The 19,332-nt window shown below is 29.9% G+C and overlaps 2 protein-coding genes across 2 annotated transcripts; one reads left to right on the top strand and one right to left on the bottom strand.

Moving 5' to 3' along the window:
- Positions 1-10,692: 10,692 nt before the first annotated feature.
- On the bottom strand, positions 10,693-13,092 carry LOC147807659 (uncharacterized). Its single transcript, XM_087165486.1, has one exon. The coding sequence runs from the start codon at positions 12,307-12,309 to the stop codon at positions 11,497-11,499; it is 813 nt and encodes a 270-aa protein (XP_087021612.1). The 5' UTR covers positions 12,310-13,092; the 3' UTR covers positions 10,693-11,496.
- Positions 13,093-16,695: 3,603 nt separating this feature from the next.
- LOC147807658 (uncharacterized) lies at positions 16,696-18,264 on the top strand. Its single transcript, XM_087166738.1, has one exon. It carries the CDS (start codon positions 16,696-16,698, stop codon positions 18,262-18,264), a length of 1,569 nt encoding a protein of 522 aa, XP_087022864.1.
- Positions 18,265-19,332: the final 1,068 nt, after the last annotated feature.

The following is a 19,332-nucleotide window of genomic DNA, read 5'->3' as shown; positions in this document are numbered from 1 at the left end:
GACTACCTAACTTAATATTGTTAGAAATATTATAATATTCACATATCTTTTTCATAAAATATTTATAATTTAAACTCTTTTTAAAATACATATAATCTAAAAATTTTAAAAACATTTCATCTGCTTCAACCGTAAAAACCAAGTTCAATTTTCTTTTTAACTTTTTAAAAAAACTAATTCTCGAATTGTATCTCTGTTTTAAAAAAATATCAAAATCTTTCGTATCATAAAAAAATTCATCTTCTTCTGAATCGTAACTTATTTTTTTATTCTTAATTTGTTCAAATATCTCTGTATAAACATTTTCCATTTATTTAAAAAAATATTTAAATATGTGTTCTTTCTTTTCTATTGCGCAATCACAGCCACCGAGATGGCTTTTATTGCACAATTCCTATGAGAGCCAAGCTCTCTTACGTCACAAGCCTTATTGCGTAATCATTACAGCCATCTAGATGGCTCTCTTACGTCACAGACCTTATTACGCAATCATTACAGCCATCTAGATGGCTCTCTTTCGTAATATCTTCCCCTCAGCTTTTCCGAATCTTTTTTAAAACAATTAAGACTAAAGGAATTTTACAAAGTTAATTCAACAGATCGAAGCTTTAAATTAATAAACTTAGAAAATAAAGTCTTATTATTTTTAGTTATCTAAAATAATAATAATAAATAAAGTAAAGTCTAAAATAATAATAAAAAATAAATAATAATAATAAATAAAATAATAATAATAAATAAATAATAATAATATAATTTTTTACTTTAAATAAGTCAGAAACTTTACGTTAAATAAGAAAATTTAAAATAAGAATAATTAGTATAAGAAAATTTAAAATAAGAAATATTTAAGTAATTCGTTTAATAAAACTATAAGTAATTCATTTTCAGAATAATAAAATACAATAAGAATTAAAAAACATGCAGGAAAAATACTTTGAAAATACAAAAAAAAAAGAAAAGAATAATCTACTTAACTTAAATCTTAAATATAATAACCTACTCCTTCGACGATTTGAACTCAAATGAACGAAACAAGGAAGTAAATGATTTTCGAAACGTGTAGAAACTTCTAGAAGGAAACGACGTCATTTCGATGAATCATTTGTTGCTCGACTGATTTGAAATAAAAGCATTTATAAAAATGTTTCGTAATAAAATGGCTTCTTTAAAAGATGTTTGTTATGAGCAAATTAAAGATAGTTATTATTATGGATTGTTTGGAGATTTTAAATTAATAATAGATAAAAATACTGGATATTTCAATGCTTCTAAGTTATGTAAATCAGGAGGTAAAAGATTTAAAAAGTGGTTAGAAAATAAAGAATCTAAAGAGTTAATTTTATATTTAACTAAATTCCTAGAAGGCCCGAATTCGGGCCCTCTAGAGACTATGAAATTAAAGGTAGAAGAATTAAAATATAATGGGATTTCTAAGGATTTAATTACAATGTTGGATTTCACCTGAATTTTCTAAAAAAGTAAACGATGTTGTAATTAATTATTATGCTAATAAATTTAATGATAATGATAAACTTCAAAAGAAATTAGATACAATCAAAATTAAAATGAATGACTTAAAAATAAAGAATGAAAAATATAAAGAAGACGTAACACCTAAAACATCTCAACCTAGAAAATTAAACATGTTTACAATAATAGAAAAGAATAAAAATGATTCTGATTATCATTATTATGTTATTAGATGTCAAAGAGGTTTATATAATAAAACTATACGAGATTTAAAACTTAGATATCCTAATTTAAAAATAGCTCATGAAATTCAATATAATCCGAATGCTATTAATTTATTTAACAGAATAAAAGAAAATATTTCTTATATAGAAACTAAATTTAATCATTTAAAATTAAAAGATTATGATATGGAAAGATTTAAAAATGATATAATTCAATTGATTCCTAAATTAGAATAATATTTTTTTCATCTATCCAACTATTAAATTCTTCAGGGTAACCTAGCCATTTTACGAATAATTTATTATCTTTTCTTTTTATTATTTTTTCAATCTTATATGTTTCATTTTTCTTATTATATTTTACTAATTCTTTTTCATAATAAGTTCCTTTAATTTCTTCACCATTTAAATCTTTCACTCTATAAGTTATAGGATCTGTTTTCAATATTTCAGATATTATAAAAATTTCTTCTGTAAATGTAGGATGATAACCTCTGGTAAATGTTTCTTTATATTTTGAAATTCTAACTTTATCACCTATTTTGAACTTTGGTTTCTTTATTTCTTTTTTAGAAAATAAATTATTGTATACGATACTTTCATTTTCTGTCCGACTGGCTTGTGAGGGTGTCATTTTAATAGATCGATGATAAGAATTATTATAATTATAAACTAATTTATCTAGTACTTCTAAGTATTTATTTGTATTATTTGCTGCCATATATTTTCTTATTTTTCCATTAATTGTTTGATTAAATCTTTCAACAATAGAACATTTTATTTCAACATTTTCAGTAGTAAACCAATGAATATTATTATCTTTGAATAATTTTTGAGTATCTTTATTTATAAATTCCGTACCTTTATCCGTTTGTAGTTTCTCTGGAATTCGTTCTTTAAATATTAACTTGAAAGCATTTGATACTTCTTCGCCTGTTTTTCTTTTTATTGGAATAACCCAAGCATATTTACTAAACATATCAATAACTGTTAAAATATAATTAACTCCACTATTATATTTACTAAATGGTTTTATAAATAATAAATCGGCTTGCCATTGATCATCAATATGTGAAACATAACATCTCCTTCTTCTAAATTTACGAATAATTGGTTTATATCTAGTATAAACATCTTGTTCATGTAAAAAATCTGTAATTTGTTTTTGAGATAAACCTGTTTTTCTTTTTAATTCATTGATACCACAATAACCTTTTTCGGGATCATAATAAACTGTTTTTATGACCCCGTTTTCTTTAAAAAAGTACTTTTTTTAGATCCACAAACTTCACATATACCTTTCCTCGTCCATCTTCCATTTTTAGAAGTTTCTTCATAAACATCTTTAGTATTAGTAAAATTTTTACATTTTAAACAATAAATCATACCCATACCGAATGTTCTTTTGGCTTTGATAATAGGTTTAACAACTGCTCTATCTAGCCTTTCCCTGATTGTAGGATTTGGAATTGTATTTAACTCTTCTATCATATTTTTATCACATACATCATTTCTAGTTTTAGTATCTTTATTTTTAAGGTAACAAACATCATGTTTATATGCTATTTCATCTACTCTGTTAATGGGCTTACTCCATTCTTTATATGTTAAATCATCGTTTAATCTTTTCTTTCCATGTAATAATTGTGTTCCAGGTCCTGTAAATTGATGTCCTGGTAAATGCATTTCAAAGGGTAAATTATTAATTGTTGAATTGATAAAGCCAGATCCTTTTTGACCACATTCTTTACAACAAAACTTGAACTTTCCGTCTTTACTTAATTTTCCAACTTTGAATATATTACTTTTACACGTCATTTATAGGCAATAAAAAATTATATGTATTTATAGCCATTCAATTGAGTTTTTTTAACGTATTTCTCTAAAGGAAAATATTTCAAACTTTGAATAAATTCAGCCTATTTTTTATGAATTTCTTCTTCAGTTAATGTATTGGCTTTAAACAAATTCAGTAGTTGTTTATAAAATTTGTAAGTATATTTATATTCTTCTTTTCTTTCGGATATATTTAAAGATCTGTCAACCACTTCAATAACACCAGCTCCTAAACTCAAAGCTGATAAAGGGATTAAAATAAAACCAGATAAGCCAGACGCACTAAATAAAAACTTACTCATAGATAGTGCGATACTAATCTTTTGATAGAAATTATAACTTTTTCTGTGAATAAAAATTCTTTTCTCTAAATATTCTTCCATTTATATATACATAAATTCTTTATTTCGGTACCTCATATTAGGATTGACTAAATCTAAAACTAAAAAATCATATGGTTTTTTGATACAGTTCTTATACATTTTATTAAATTCTTCTTTTGTTAATTGACCATCTATTTCTCGTATTATTTGTTTAATTTCTTTTTGTTTCATATCGAAAAATATAAAATAATTGCTGTTACTTCTGATGGTTATAGGTATTTTATAATAGTACTGACTTATATAGATAAGGGATGTATTTTTCTTTCTTCCTCGTATAAAAAATTCTTCTATAGATTGTTGATCTTTTTCACATATACAATCATCAAATACAACTAAATTCATATAGGAAGGATCCAAGTCATCTACGGTAATAAAATCATCTAGTTTGGAAGAAAACAAAACTTGATCTTTTTTAAATTTTTTATATTCTTTCAAAACTTCTTTTTTATTCTTTAAGCCTTTACATTTTTGAATATCTTCTAATTCTACATCTGTAAATTGAATGTATTTTTCTTGTAATTTTTCATACTTAGATTCAAATATGTCTTTTGTACACATGTAAAGTCTATCAAAGTGTAAATAGTCATAAATTAAATTGATTAATAAGTTCGATTTTCCACTGTTGGAAGAACCATTTATGATTAATCTAAAGGGATGTATAGGCAATAGAGGATGTTGATTTGGATCTTTAAATTCATCTGGTTCATTATAGTCTTTAATTACAATTTTAGAATACATTTATTAATTAAAAAATAATCTACTACGAGTAAAAAATAATCTACTACGAGTAAAAACTATTATTAAAATAAAAATAATTTTTTTTTTAAATAATTTATTCTTTTAATGGTTCATATAGCGGTACTCGTGTATTATGACAAATTTCCGCAAGAAGTATACAAACTATTTTTTCTTTGTTTGAATTATAAAATTCTTCTGGTAATATATTACTTTTATTTTTTATTAAAAGACAGAAATCTATTTTAGAAACAAATTCTATTACAAAGTCTTTATCAATATCTTGATATTGTATAATATAATCCCAATTTACATAATCTTGAAATTTTCTTATAAGGTTCATTGATAATTTTTGATATCTAGATACAACATTCATATTTAAACGGTCAGAATAATTTTCTATAAATCTTAAATCCAATTTTTGGAATCTTGATATTTCATACCAAGTCACTTTATCTAAATGCCTCTCAATAAAACGGATAGATAAGGTTTGGTATCTACATATTTTTTCCCAATCTACATCAGAGGCATGTTTTTCAATAAAAGGTTCATTGAGTTTTTGATATTGAGAAATAATATACCAATCATTTGGCTGCACATATCGTTCGATTAAAACTTCAGATAATTCAGAAAATTGAAACACATATTCCCAATTTAAATAATCGGCTAAACTTATAATTACATCTTCTGTAAGTTTCTTTCTAGAAAAGTCGTTCCAATTAATTTCATTGGCCATTTATTAAGAAGAAAAATTTATCTTTTCAATATGTAAATAAGGCTTTAATTTACAGCCTCCTCCTGTTAGCACTGATAATGTTAAAACTTCATTTAACTTTCCATACGCAAACATAGTTATTGAATCTTCATTAACATTTATCTCTTTATCAAGAAGTACTTCTTTCACTTTTTCTAAACGTATTTTTGGCTTTTCATTCATTTTGTCACAGGCTAAAAAAATTGTAATTTTCATATACATGTTTTGTGATAATTTTAAGTTTGAATCTAAAAGTTTTGAAGTAGTTTCGTTGAATTCAAAAGTCTTGTAACCCACACCTGTAAACTGAACAAGTCTATCTGTGGTAGCGCAAAAAGTTTTATTATCAACGTAATATTTATTGGCAACGTCAGTATCATTTATGGGCCATTTTACACTCGATATTCTTTCGTTGTGAGCATAATAACTTCTATTAATTTTATCCCACAGTATACAATAATAATCAAGATGTTTTTTGGTAACCACATCGCCTTCTTTTTCAGGTTCTTTTACATTTGATATGATTTTATTTTTAGCATCAAAATTATTTTCATCATGTATTAAACTTTTGTCATCGACATATTTTTTAGTTGAAGCATCATTGTCCTCTAGAGGAGTAGCTATATTTCTAATACATTTATTTCTAGCATTAAAATAACCGTTATTACGAATCAAACACTTATTTTTTAAATCATCTACATATTTTTTAGTTGAAGAATCATTATCTTCCTGAGGATGTAAAACATTTTTTAATAGTTTACTTTCCATATCATAATTACCATCATTCGTTAATTTAAATCCTACACCTGGTGGTCCTAAAGGTCCTTCTTTTATTTCATCGTCGTAAAGTGGATAATAAGCAGCCATTTATTAAAATAGAAAAAATCCTTTATGTTTTCAGAGTTTTAATCATTTTTATATCCTGAGTTGACATATTCAAGGAGCATTTGTTTCTTTCTTTCAAAATAAAGTAAAAAACATAATTTTTAGTAGTATTATTTCTCAACCTCCAATTGAATTCAATCATTAAATTACTCAAGTTCGTATAATTTTCATGGTTTGCCAAGTTGAAACAAATTATAGGATACTTACTGAAATTTGAATAGTTTATCATACAACCTGTTTCAGAATTTATATTATTCATTCCTGATTCTAAAAGAGCATAATATAATCGATTATAATCATTTTTATTAAAGTCCATCATATAACTTACAGTGGGAACTTTAATGTTATTAATCATTAACCAACATTCTATCATATCCAAGTGATCAAACATCATATTATTTTGATTCATGTTTTCATTTCTATCTTCATATTGAGGAATGACATATAAACTCAAAACTTCATCAGATGTAGCAGGAATAGAATAAGACCCACTGGAATTTTTATAAAATACATTTGATTTGATAATGTTATAATGATCCCAATTTATTTCTATAGGAGTATTTGATAATTTTAATTCATTGAATTTTACAGATGCGGAATTTTTAAATCTAACATAAGGTAACCAAAGTGATAAATCTTCAACAAGAACCTTAAAATCTGGATTTTGAATATCTGTATACAACATATTTTTACTATCATTTCTTTGAATTTCTATTTTAACTTGGAAACCTGTCATTACTTTTTTATATTCGTTAAAGAAATCAAATATATACTTTAAAGGAATCCATATTTTTACTGTTTGACTATTTTTAGTAAATTTACATCTTTTTGAAAATCCTTCGTTAAAACTTTCATTTAGTTTAAGGTTTTTAAAAAAATCAGTTATTTTGGTAGTATTATCAGATTTCCATTATATTTGAAATTGTTTCTATCTACCGAATCAGTTGTATCTACATAAAAGAACATGTTAGTAGCTTCCGATGTTGAATAATCAGGGGTGAAGTGTATCATCCCTAATACTTGATTCATAATGGCTTTATAATTTATAGTGGATTCAACTTCAGTATTTCCTATAATCAACCTGTTTGAATTAATGAGACCTCCTCCATTCACTAGAGTAACATTTTCATTACTTATTACACCTCCATCTCCTTTTACAATTTTTAATTCTTGTTGCAGATATCCCGCAGAATATAAAATATTAGCATTTGTATCATTGATAAAGAAATTATATATAGCATTTTCATGAATATTATTTCTATTTTCACTTTTTAATTCTCTATATTCAAAACTTTCAATGTCGTTATTATAATAATAACTAGTGTCTTTCAAATCGTAAATTTTATCCATTTATTTAGGAATAAAAAATTTCAATCCAGTACCATGTTTTTTATTTTTAGAAAATATTTCATTCAATTTTTCTCTTACAAGATCTTCTTCTACAATAGGACTTATAAGGTCTGAAAAGAAGCCTCTTCCTTGTATTTTTTTACTCTTTCTGTACAATCTTTGTTTATTCATTTATTTAGCAATAAATTTGTACTGTACTTCTTGTTTATTTAAATCAATTAGTTCACCTCTATGATTTGTAATTCTCATTCTAATTCGATTAATAGAATCAGATTTAACCGGAAAAAATATTAGTTTATCAAATTCTTTAGCATATAAACTTCCAGGAGGATTTGATGATGTAAAAGAATAAATAACTTGAGATTGAAACTGATTTATATAAGCACCATCCACTATATCACAGTGAATATAAATATTATCATTACCATTAGCTATATCCGCAATAAATTTACCTTCTTGCTCTTCCTCTTCATATATTTTAGGTTCAAAGCCTAAAATTTTGTACAATTCACTTTTAGATAAATCAATTTTATAATTCTTCTCGAGTTTAATACTAAACCTTTGTCTTTCTTCTATTATTCCAAATAATATAGGTGAATCATTTCCAAAATATTTTACCATATAACGATTCAAACCTCTTATATTGTAATGACCATGAGGAATAATGAAATCTGTCCATTTGACTCCATCAAAATATGAAAATTTATTGTTTTTCTCCGTAATATTATTCCATGAAATATACATTGAAAAACACTGAAGAGCTATCTCTGTAAAATGAAAAGGTCTCGAATACTCAATGGTGAAATCTTCAGATTTATCTACGTTTTTCGAATCTAATATAATATACTTCATTTATAAAGAACAATTTTTTCATTTAATTTACTAGGTTCTTGAGTAAATGAATATAAAACTTCAATAGGAGATTTATTTTTATTTCTTTCAGTTATATATTTCATACAATAGAAACCACATCTTACAGAACTCGGACTTTGTAAAAAACTATCGTTATATCTAATTTCTTTTCCAGAAGTATTTAAATAACTTAGTATGTTTTGAGGAAGAAAATCATTTTTTATTATTCTATTGTTATATTTATATTCTCCAAAAGGATCAAAATATTCAACAAAATTATATTTTGGATCATTATAATAACAAACCCAATGAGTTCCAGGACCTGTAGATACATCTAAATTTATAATTCCGTTTTCAAATTTTCTTATCTTTTTAGGTAACATATCTATAGTAAATATACCTCTAAATCCTTTTTCATTTTTCATATTGTTTTCAATCATTTTGTTGGATATTCCCATGGCTGATAGACTCCCTTTCCACAAGGTTTTTTTTTTTTACCTGATCCAGAAATTTTGTCCAATACTTTTTTAGTACCCCAACCAGCTGCTCCGCTAGCAGCTCCTAATGCTAAAGTAGAAAGTAAAGGTACTAAAAATGGTAAAAACCCTCCATTCTTTTTCAGTTGAGTCTTTGATATTTTAATTCTTTTACCTTTATCAATTTGGTTAATTTGTGTAGCTGTTAAATGTAAATCAAAATTGGGTGTTTTACTTTTATCTATTTGTAAACTAAGTTCTTCACCATTTTTATAAGCTGATTTCAATTTAGAAATCTGACTGTCGCTCAAGTATACTTTTTTTACAATATAATTACTCATTTATATACTAAGAAATTTTCCATAGTATTCCTTTACCTGATCGTTTGTCATAGTTCCCTCTCTTAAAAGTAAATCCAACAAATCTACAGTTTTATTATACAATTTTTTACTTTTAGAACCTTTACAAATTTTATCTGTCAGATCAACTAAGATGGTCAGTTTATCTTCTAATCCTTTTCCTGTGTAATGTCTACCTTGTTTAATAGCTGATAAAGCTTCTAAATATCTTTTCATCATATTCATTTTATAATCAGCATTATCAATCCTTTTCTGATACTCATCTTTGTTGTTTGTTAAATTTCTATTTTTGGTTTCATTTCCTTTTTCTCTTTTAAATTGATCTCTTTTTGCTTTTGCCCTTTTAATAACTTCTTCAATATCTTCATCAGTTTTATTCCACATTATTGAAGGTAATTCAAATTCTAATTCTTCTAATAATTCTTTATCTAAATTTTTGTCTATATCTATTTTTAAAAACATACTTCCTACATCTTCAGTATAATCTTCCTCTGACTGATTCTCTATCTGAGGTAAAGATCTATAGGTCTCATTCATAGTGAAAGATAAATTATCAACAGCATCTTTTATACCTAGCAAGTTTTGTTGTCTAGAAGTTTCTAGTTTTTCCATTTGATGAAGTACAGGTTCGTGAAAATCGGCTAATGATTTTTGTATTCCTATATCTTCTTCTAATTTTATTTCATTATTTTTCCTAATTTCTGATTGTAGTTTAACTAATCTTAGATCATTTTTTAATTGCTCTAACAACTTTTTATTTCTCTCTTTTTCAATACTTTCCATTTATAGGTAGTAAAATGTTCGTTATACAAGTGTATGTATTACAGAAATTATATTACAAAAAATGTTTCTAAATAAATGGAAGAATTTAATGACCTCAAACGATTTCCTGAAACATACAAATTAAATGAACTCGAGATAGGTAAATATAATTTAATATCATTGAGAAAAATAAATACAAAATACGGTGACTCTATTATAGCTAGATTAGAAGTAGACAATGATGAGAAAGATTTTTATCTTTCGAAATGTCATGGTGAATTATCTGATAAAGCTATAAGAAAAATTAATAGTGGAAAATATATTTTTGATTTTAAAGGTAAAAATAAATATTACGATTATGAATTACATGTAAAATAAAAAACGATATTTTCAATAAGGTTTTAATAAAATAAAAATTATTAATATAAAAATAAGAATTTTTAAATATGCTGATTTTGTTAAATATTTCATAAAAAATGTAAAATATAGGCCTATTTTAATTTTTTTTAATATAAAAAATAGGAAATCAATAGTAGTATATAGGGAAGGGCAAAAGTGTCCTCTAGCCCCCCCCATATACTACTTACGCCCTAGTTAGGTCTAAGGTCGAAAATATAGTTTTTCCGTGTAAATTTTGCGTGCAGTCCTGTATATGAGGGACGGGATAACGGTCGGGCACAGTTATTGAATTAAGACGACGGTAGTCTCCACAAGGACGGAACTCACCATTTGATTTTTTTACAACGTGTAAGGGACTTGCCCAAGGGCTTTTAGAGGGGCGAATGATGCCCTGAGAAAATAAATAATTAAATTCTTTTTTTACAGCCCTAAGAACATTTGGGGCAAGACGTCTTGGTTTCAAAAATACCGGAGGACCCTTAGTTTCGATATGGTGATAAACTTGATTTGAATTATTAGCATTAGTAGGTTGTGATGGATTTAATAATTCGGGGAATTCACTAAGAATTTTATCAAATACGCTATTGCCAATCAAAATTGTGATGCTTGAATCGGAAGAATTTTGCTTTGGGATACGACCATTTGAAGTAAGTTTAGTGTTAGCATCAATGACTCTATGATTTTTGGCATCAACCAGTAAATTAAAATGTTTAAGAAAATCTACTCCGATTATTGGTTGCTTAACATCGGCAACAACAAATGACCAAATAAATTGGCGGCGTAGATTCAAATCAAGTGTAATTCGTTTTGTCCCATAAGTTGCAATTTTTGTACCATTGGCCGCAAAGAGAGTTAAATCTTCCTGTAATTTAAGGTTTGGAGCATAAGTCTTTGGAAGGACTGAAATGTCCGCACCGGTATCTATTAAAAAAGAAAGTTTCGATTTCGAATCGGCCAATAATACCCGATTAATATGGCGGTCGTCATTTTGACCGGAATGCGATCGCCTTAAATGTTTTCCGACTGGCGATAAGAACAAGGTAAGTTGCATTTAGTGGCTTTATCACCAAAGTTAGTATGGTAGAAACACATCCCATTAGCTGGATCTTTATACTTTCGAAAACGATTACGTGAATTGCTTCGATATCTGGGATATCTATTATAAGTATTATCACTTCGAGTTGGTCGTTGTTGTATAATAGAAGTTAATTGTTCAACTTGTCTTGATAATTGGTCAATCTGGGTTTGAAGAACAGTATTCTGAGCTGCTGCCGCCTGAACTTGAGCTACGTTAATAGAGGAATGAGGAGTTAAATCGTGAATTTTATCAGCAATGGATGCGAGTTGATTTAAATCTTCGTTGAGTGCAGCTAAGATGGATTGAGTGCTATTAGGTAATCGTCCTAACCAAAGGGATTTTAGCAGAGGTTCGCCGACTGAATCCCCACCAAGCGTACGCATCCGAATAAGTAATTGTGATGGGCGTTGATCGCCAAGCTCGAGGCCTTGAAGTAATGTTCGAATACGAGAAGATTCACTTTCGGAATGCAATTCAATCAGACGTTTTTTTAATTCCTCGTATTTATTAGTAAGCGGTGGTTTTAATATAATATCACTAACAGAACTCAAAATATCTGAATCAATAGCAGCCACGACATGATTAAATTTAGTTTCATCAGCGGAAATCTGTGCTAATGAAAATTGCGCCTCTAAACGAATAAACCAAAGAGACGGGTTTTGTTTCCAGAATGGCGGTGGCTTTACCGCAACGTGAGAAATTTGTGGATCTACAGTCACACTAGGATCAGTTGGAGGAGCCATATTTAAGTACACATAAATTGAATAATAAACACTTAAATTGAAAAAAAAAATTTAGTGCAAATATAATTTAAAGTTATAAGATATTAACCATCAGAACATAGTATATACATTTCGAAATTATCATGTGAATACACTAGAAGATACATAAAAATAATTATATTTAAAGAAAAAAATTTTTTGAAACAAATTTAGGGCAATGCACGACGATAACACAAATCGAAAATATTACGATTAAACCAATCAATTTGGAAAACAAAACTTACCAAGCTCAGGCATCACGTTTTATTTTTAGTCGAAATCATTCGGAATTGTCAATGCTTTCGATTTGGTTTTCGTAGGTTTCACTTTTAAAATTGGCACTGATGAAATAAATAAAATGAAGATCCAATTGTTGAAATTTTGTTTGTGGTAGAATTCATCATCAAAAGCACAGAATAAACGAAGTAGTAATCCATTTCTTTCGTCCGGTCGTCACCACTTTAGGTGTTCTAGATCGAACACCAAATTGGAATTATTTAAAACATAATTAAAGTTATTTCAGGTTGCGTGCTTTATATTGAAACAATAAAAAAACTTAATTTAAACCATTTTTTAATAACAATAATATAAAAAAAACAATAACAAAAAATGCAACTGACAACTCGAAATTAGCAATTCTAGCTCGAATATATGAATCAACAGAATGTGTAAGAAAAATAGAATGAGTAAAATAAAATGTTTTCTTAGAACAAGTTATGCCATCTGTTGGCATTTATTGAAGTTACAGTCCACCACATACCCCATTTTGATTAAATTAATTCCTGAAGAATTAGCTTTAAGCTTTAACCGTAGAAAATTAGATAAAGCAAATCTAAGTGATTTTGATGTAATGGAACTGATAAATTTTCTAAAAATTGAAATAGAATGTAGGGAATCTGTTTCATTCCAAAACTCGAGGGTAGATAGAAAGAAAAACTTCATTAATCATAATACTGTAGCAAAACAACAATTTGGCAATTCGCGTGAGTCACCTCGAAATCAAAATCGCCCTTTCAATTCAAATGTAAACAAAACAGTAGAATATTTAGCTCCTGTCACAGAAAGTAATTGTATCTTTTGTAAAGAAACTCATAGTTCGGAACACTTCAACAATGTAAATATTGATGAAATAAAGGATTTGTTAAGAAAACAAGCTCGTTGCTTTTTGTGCCTTCAAAAGAATCATAGAATTAGAGACTGTAAGAAAAGGACATTTTGCGATATATGTAATCATAAACACAACAGAACAATTTGCTATCAATTTGGTAAAGCTGAGGATAAAAACGAAACTAAAATTGTTACTGCTATTTCGCAATGCCATGAAGTTTATAAAACTGATTCGTTGATTAAATCCACTATTGGAATTTATTTGCAAACATGTACCACTATGATTAAATCATCATTAAATGAAGAAACTTCACCTGTTAGAATATTATTAGATAATGGATCCATGCGAACATTCGTTTTAGAAGAAGTTTCAAAAAGATTAAAACTTCCCATTGTAAGATCGGAAACCTTATCTGTTTATGCCTTCGGAGCTGATGGAGCTCAAGAGAAAATTTATGATGTTGTTAAAATCAGATTAGCTAATAGGGATCAACCTTCTTTAAATATTGAACTTGAAGCTCTAGTCACCGATCAAATATCTGCTACTAATTTACCAGCACCTGATACCAACATTCAAAAAGCATATAAGTAGTTGAGAGGCTTACAGTTAGCTGATTCCTATGACTCTAAAGAAAATAAGATAGAAATTTTAGTTGGAGCTGATTTTTATTTTGACATTGTCAGTGGTAGAATTAGAAGATTGAACGATAAACTGGTAGCTTCAGAAACCATTTTTAGCTGGTGTCTTCAGGGACTAGGCCTGGGCAATATACCGTAATACCGTCATTTACCGGTATTTCTTTGATACCGCGGTAATGATATTCGGAAGTATATTCTTCGGCAATACCGAGTTATTGAACTTCGGTATGCCTGCACCTCTCGGTACTCACCGCTAGCCAATATCTTCGGCCGACCGGCGGCGAGGAAGTGGCGGTATGGTATGGTATCTAGGAGGTATTGGTATGGCACGTGATTGATTTAGGGGTGAAGAACTCAAAGGCTTGCGCGTAATACACTGGTTATCATAAATTAAGGAAAATTCACAAAAATCGCGATAACTCAAGAAATTACACATGGAATTTTATGAAACTTACCCACAATATACAACACATAGTAAGGTATTAAACAACATAAAAAGAAATTATCAGACATTAATAGTAGTATAGAAATTAGCACATGTATAAAATAAACAAATTGGAAGTATCGGTTTGCAATAGAAAAAGTACCTTTAATATGGAATATGATTGCCTCTAGAAGCAATACAGCACAAACAGCGATGTGTGATGCTTTCAATTATGCGGTCTATCAGTTCAATAGGAAGTGAGAGCCATTGCTCTTGTAAAGCAGTTGCAAGCGTGGCAAGGGTCTGAGGGGGCGGATTGATGGCAGATACACGCCTCCCTAGAGCATCCCAAACGTGCTCGATAGGATTCAAGTCCGGGGATCGAGCTGGCCACTCCATGCGAGTAATTGTTTCCTGTTGAAGATAATCATCAACAATGCGAGCTCTGTGTGGTCTTGCATTATCGTCCTGTAACAGGAAGCAATCACCAATTGCCCCGGCATATGGGCGCACATAAGCATCAAGGATGTTGTCTCGATAAACCTGAGCATTCACGGTTCCCCTTGGAAAGACATGGAGGTATGTGCGCCCTCCTAAGGATATGCCTCCCCAAACACAGACACTGCCTCTTCCGTATGCATCTCTTTCACGGATGTTTGATGGATGATAACGGGTTCTCTCCATATCAAATAACGTCTACTGTCACTTTCTAGACTAAACCTGGACTCATCCGTAAAGAGAACAGGCCTCCATTGATCTGACGTCCAGTGGACATGTTGTCGGGCCCACTGCAAACGGTCTCTCCTATGGCGTGATGTGAGCGGCACGCAAATGGCTGGTCGTCTCGCATACAGACCACCTTCGTGGAGCCTTCTGCGCACAGTTGACGTTGACACCAACCTTCCGGTGGCTGCAGCAAGAGAGGATCTAAGATGTGTCGGAGTAGCGGTTCTATTCCTGCGTGCACTTAATGTCAAATATCGGTCATCGGCACTGGTCGTAACAGTTGGCCGTCCTTGACTGAACCTCCTAGATGCCGAATCTGTGGTTTGAAATTGCCTCCAAAGTCTATGAACCACAGATGGACTCACATTTAGCCATCTGGCCACTTCTGATTGACTCTGCCCTGCCTCTAGTCTCCCGATGGCTCTCCATCGTAGTTCTTCAGGCAAATGATGCCTAGAGGTCATTATTACGAATTGGCTATCTCAGATTTTCAATGTCGCAATCACAGTAAAATATGTGTGCTTTCTCTCAAACTTGGACTTTTATGCTCCAGGCAGATGACGTAAGCCGAGTGCAGCGCCACTAATTTGCATATTGCAATTTTACTCAGCTACTCTTAGTGGACAACATATGCAAATTTTGCACGGTTTGGCTTACTTTTGAAAGAGTTATCGCTATTTTTGTGATTTTTCCTTAATTTATGATAACCAGTGTATTTACGGTACCTCCTTTCGGCAGCTAGAAATTTCTCCTACAATATATTGTGGTATCATTTGACTTTAAAGCGCATGCGTCATATCCGTGGTATTGGCGATATCAGATTTCAAACACCCGCGCGTTATATCAACCCTCCATGGTATACTTAGTTACTGATTTTGGTTTCATTTTGAGAATAGCGTGCTTCTGATTTTAAAAATATCCGAGATTGTCGGATCTCCTTGTGATGTTAATAATTGTGTTGATATTTATAATTGTTGATGTTTATAATTGTGTTGATGTTTATAACTGTTTTGATGTTTATAATTGTGTTGATGTTTATATTAGTAATTGATGTTTATATTAATAAAATTTTTCTGTTTTAAAATAATGATGCTTTATAATTAGTTGATTCCATGGGATAATTATGCTGCGAGCTAATATAGGATAAGTACCCCATTTTTTTTAAATGATGCTCTTTAAACACAATAATTTTTAATTGCAAAATAGCCTTAGCATTTATAATATACATAACAATTTAATTACCGCGGTATATCATAATATCGTGATATGAAGCTCACAATATACCACAATATCGAAATTCTGACATTGCCCAGCCCTATCAGGGACAAGGAAGCATTCATAAAGATCTATGTAGCTTCAAAATTATCGTCGAAGAAAAATCCATCTCCGATCAACTAAGAGAATTTTGGGAGCTGGAAAACTCAGGGATTAATGTGGACACAGAAACTAAAGATAATGTCGAAAAAGAGATAATGAAGAATTTTGAAGAAGGAATTTCATATGCAAATAATCGCTACAAAGTGAAGTTGCCCTGGAAACCTGAATTAAAGAGTATGTTACATAATAATAAGGTAGTCGCCAGTAGAAGATTTCAGTCTTTGAAAAAATCTTTCATCAACGATCCAGTCTATTTTTTTGAATACAACAAAGTTTTAGAAGATTATCAAAAAGAGCACATTATAGAGCCTGTTACAAAGGAAAACGAAACTTTGAATGAAGAGAATTGCTTCTACTTGCCTCACAGAGCTGTGGTCAGAAATGACAAGAGTACAAGTAGATTACGAGTCGTCTTTGATGCATCATCGCATTCTGCTGGACAGATTTCACTAAACCAATGCTTGTATACTGGACTTAATTTATTACCTGATCTTTTTCTTCTTTTGATTAGATTTAGACTTCATCCTGTAGCTGTGACTTCTGACATCAAGCAAGCTTTCCTGCAGATTGAAATTGATGACGAAGACCGAGACTACACCAGATTTCTTTGGAACAAAAGCCCAGACGATTTCAGTCCTGATGAGACTTACCGGATGACAAGAGTTCTGTTTGGTGTGACATCTTCTCCTTTTCTACTTAATGCCACCATGAAACATCACTTGAAGAGGTATGTACAGAAATTTCCTCATACTGTTCAACTGTTAAATAAATCGTTGTATGTTGATGATTGCCTCATAGGCGAAGATGAGGTAGAAAGTGCTCTGACTACTTGTTTAGAGAGTTATGAAATTTTTAAAGATGCTAGCATGTGTTTGAGAAAATGGAAAACAAATTCCCCAGAACTGTTTCACAAGTTGAAAGAACATAAATTAGAAGTAGATGACATAACTGATTCTTTTGATCAAACTTTAATACCTTCAAAGGTCCTGGGAGTTGCATGGAATCCCAAGGAAGACTATTTTTACTTTGATACTCGAAATGTTGAATTATTCCTTAAGAAAAATAAGGGGACTAAAAGATATATTTTACAAATTGCAGGTCGCATATTTGATCCTATTGGATACATTGGGCCATTTACTATTCGTATCAAATGCCTGATACAAGAAATATGGTGTTTAGGCTTAGATTGGGATGAGGTTGTACCAAATAAAACCATTGAGGCATTTAATAAATGGTGTGATGATTTAAAGAAATTGAGTAACATTCGATTACCGCGTTACTATTTCTCACATGCATTACCTAAAGATATAGACAATATCCAGTTACACCTATTTTCAGATGCTTCCATCAAAGCTTATGGAACGGTTGCCTATCTAAGAGTAAAGCTAAACGATGGAAACATCATTACTAGTTTTGTTGCCTCTAAAGGACGAGTTGCGCCGTTAAAGATGCTCTCTTTACCTAGATTAGAACTTATGGGAGCACTTTTATCTGCTAGACTGAGTGAAAAAATCATAGAAGGTTTGGAATTTCCAGTTGAGCGAATTTTTTGGACTGATTCGTCTATTACGTACTTTTGGATAAGAGGTTCACCAGATAGGTTTAAAATTTTCATAAAGAACAGAATTCAGGAAATTCACAAACACAGTAATCCTTCAGAATGATTTCACTGTCCTGGAACGGATAATCCAGCTGATTTAATATCACGTGGACTTTCGGTTTCAGAATTAGAAAACAGCGACTTTTGGTGGCAGGGTCCACAGTAGGGAAAAAAAGCCGATTTCACGATAAAGGCTGCTCAGGCGGTGCTCGAGTTGAGTTGAGTTGTTTCCCTCCTGCTGCTGAGTTGAGTTGTTCACCTCCTGCTTTAGTTTTGGTTTCGGTTTCCAAAATTATTAACTTCCGATGGCAACACTGAATTTAGTTTTGGTTTCGGTTTCCAAAATTATTAACTTCCGGTGGCAACACCTAATTTAGTTTCGGTTTTTAAAAAAGCAGTATATCACTTATTTCTGCCCGCTGGCTTATTTCTGCCCGATTGAATTTATTATTTTAAGTTTTAGTTTTGATTTCAGTATTATTTCTTTGCGACTCATTAATTTAGATTGGTTATTTATGGATGGCAACACTCAATCTGTTAACAAAATAAGCAGGCGGCTCAGTTTTGGTTTCCAGACGAATTTATTGCATACTAGTGGCTCCATCTAGTGATTAAAACAATTATTAATTTTTACACATTATTGATGTTTGATATTGGTGGCGCCATCTAGGTTTCAAAATCATAATTATGTATAATTTAAAAATAATAAATGTTTAAAAATAATATTTGGCAATAAAATTATATATTTTTTCCGACTTGGGATTTGAACCTGCGACCTCCAGGACAAAATGCTTCCATTGGATACTGATTCGTCAGGCACGCTAACCAGTATCCAATGGACGCATACAGAACGAAGGGAAACTTACGGTTTTAAAATAATTTTAAATATAATTCAGACTGATGATTGAAGTCATGTAAAAGTAATAATGATTTAAATAATTATTAATTTTTATACATTTTAGGTATTAACAGTGATAGCGTCATGTACGTATAAAGGTAATAAATAATGATATAAGTAAAAATAACACATTTTTAAAAACAAGGAAAACTTATGATCTTCAGAAAACGAATAACTCGCAGGCGGGGCAGGCCTGCAGTCAAAAAATTATTAGTATTAATGTTTTTTAATAAA

This window comes from Parasteatoda tepidariorum, chromosome 6 (assembly GCF_982258835.1).
Source record: "Parasteatoda tepidariorum strain Cologne lab strain chromosome 6, Ptep-v5.0, whole genome shotgun sequence".
Lineage (NCBI taxonomy): Eukaryota > Metazoa > Arthropoda > Arachnida > Araneae > Theridiidae > Parasteatoda > Parasteatoda tepidariorum.
This window is presented reverse-complemented; position numbering and strand designations above follow the sequence as displayed.

Excerpts from the sequence above, each read along its gene's own strand:
- LOC147807659 (XM_087165486.1), bottom strand. The coding sequence starts at position 12,309 with ATGGCTCCTCCAACTGATCCTAGTGTGACTGTAGATCCACAAATTTCT.
- LOC147807658 (XM_087166738.1), top strand. The coding sequence starts at position 16,696 with ATGAAGAATTTTGAAGAAGGAATTTCATATGCAAATAATCGCTACAAA.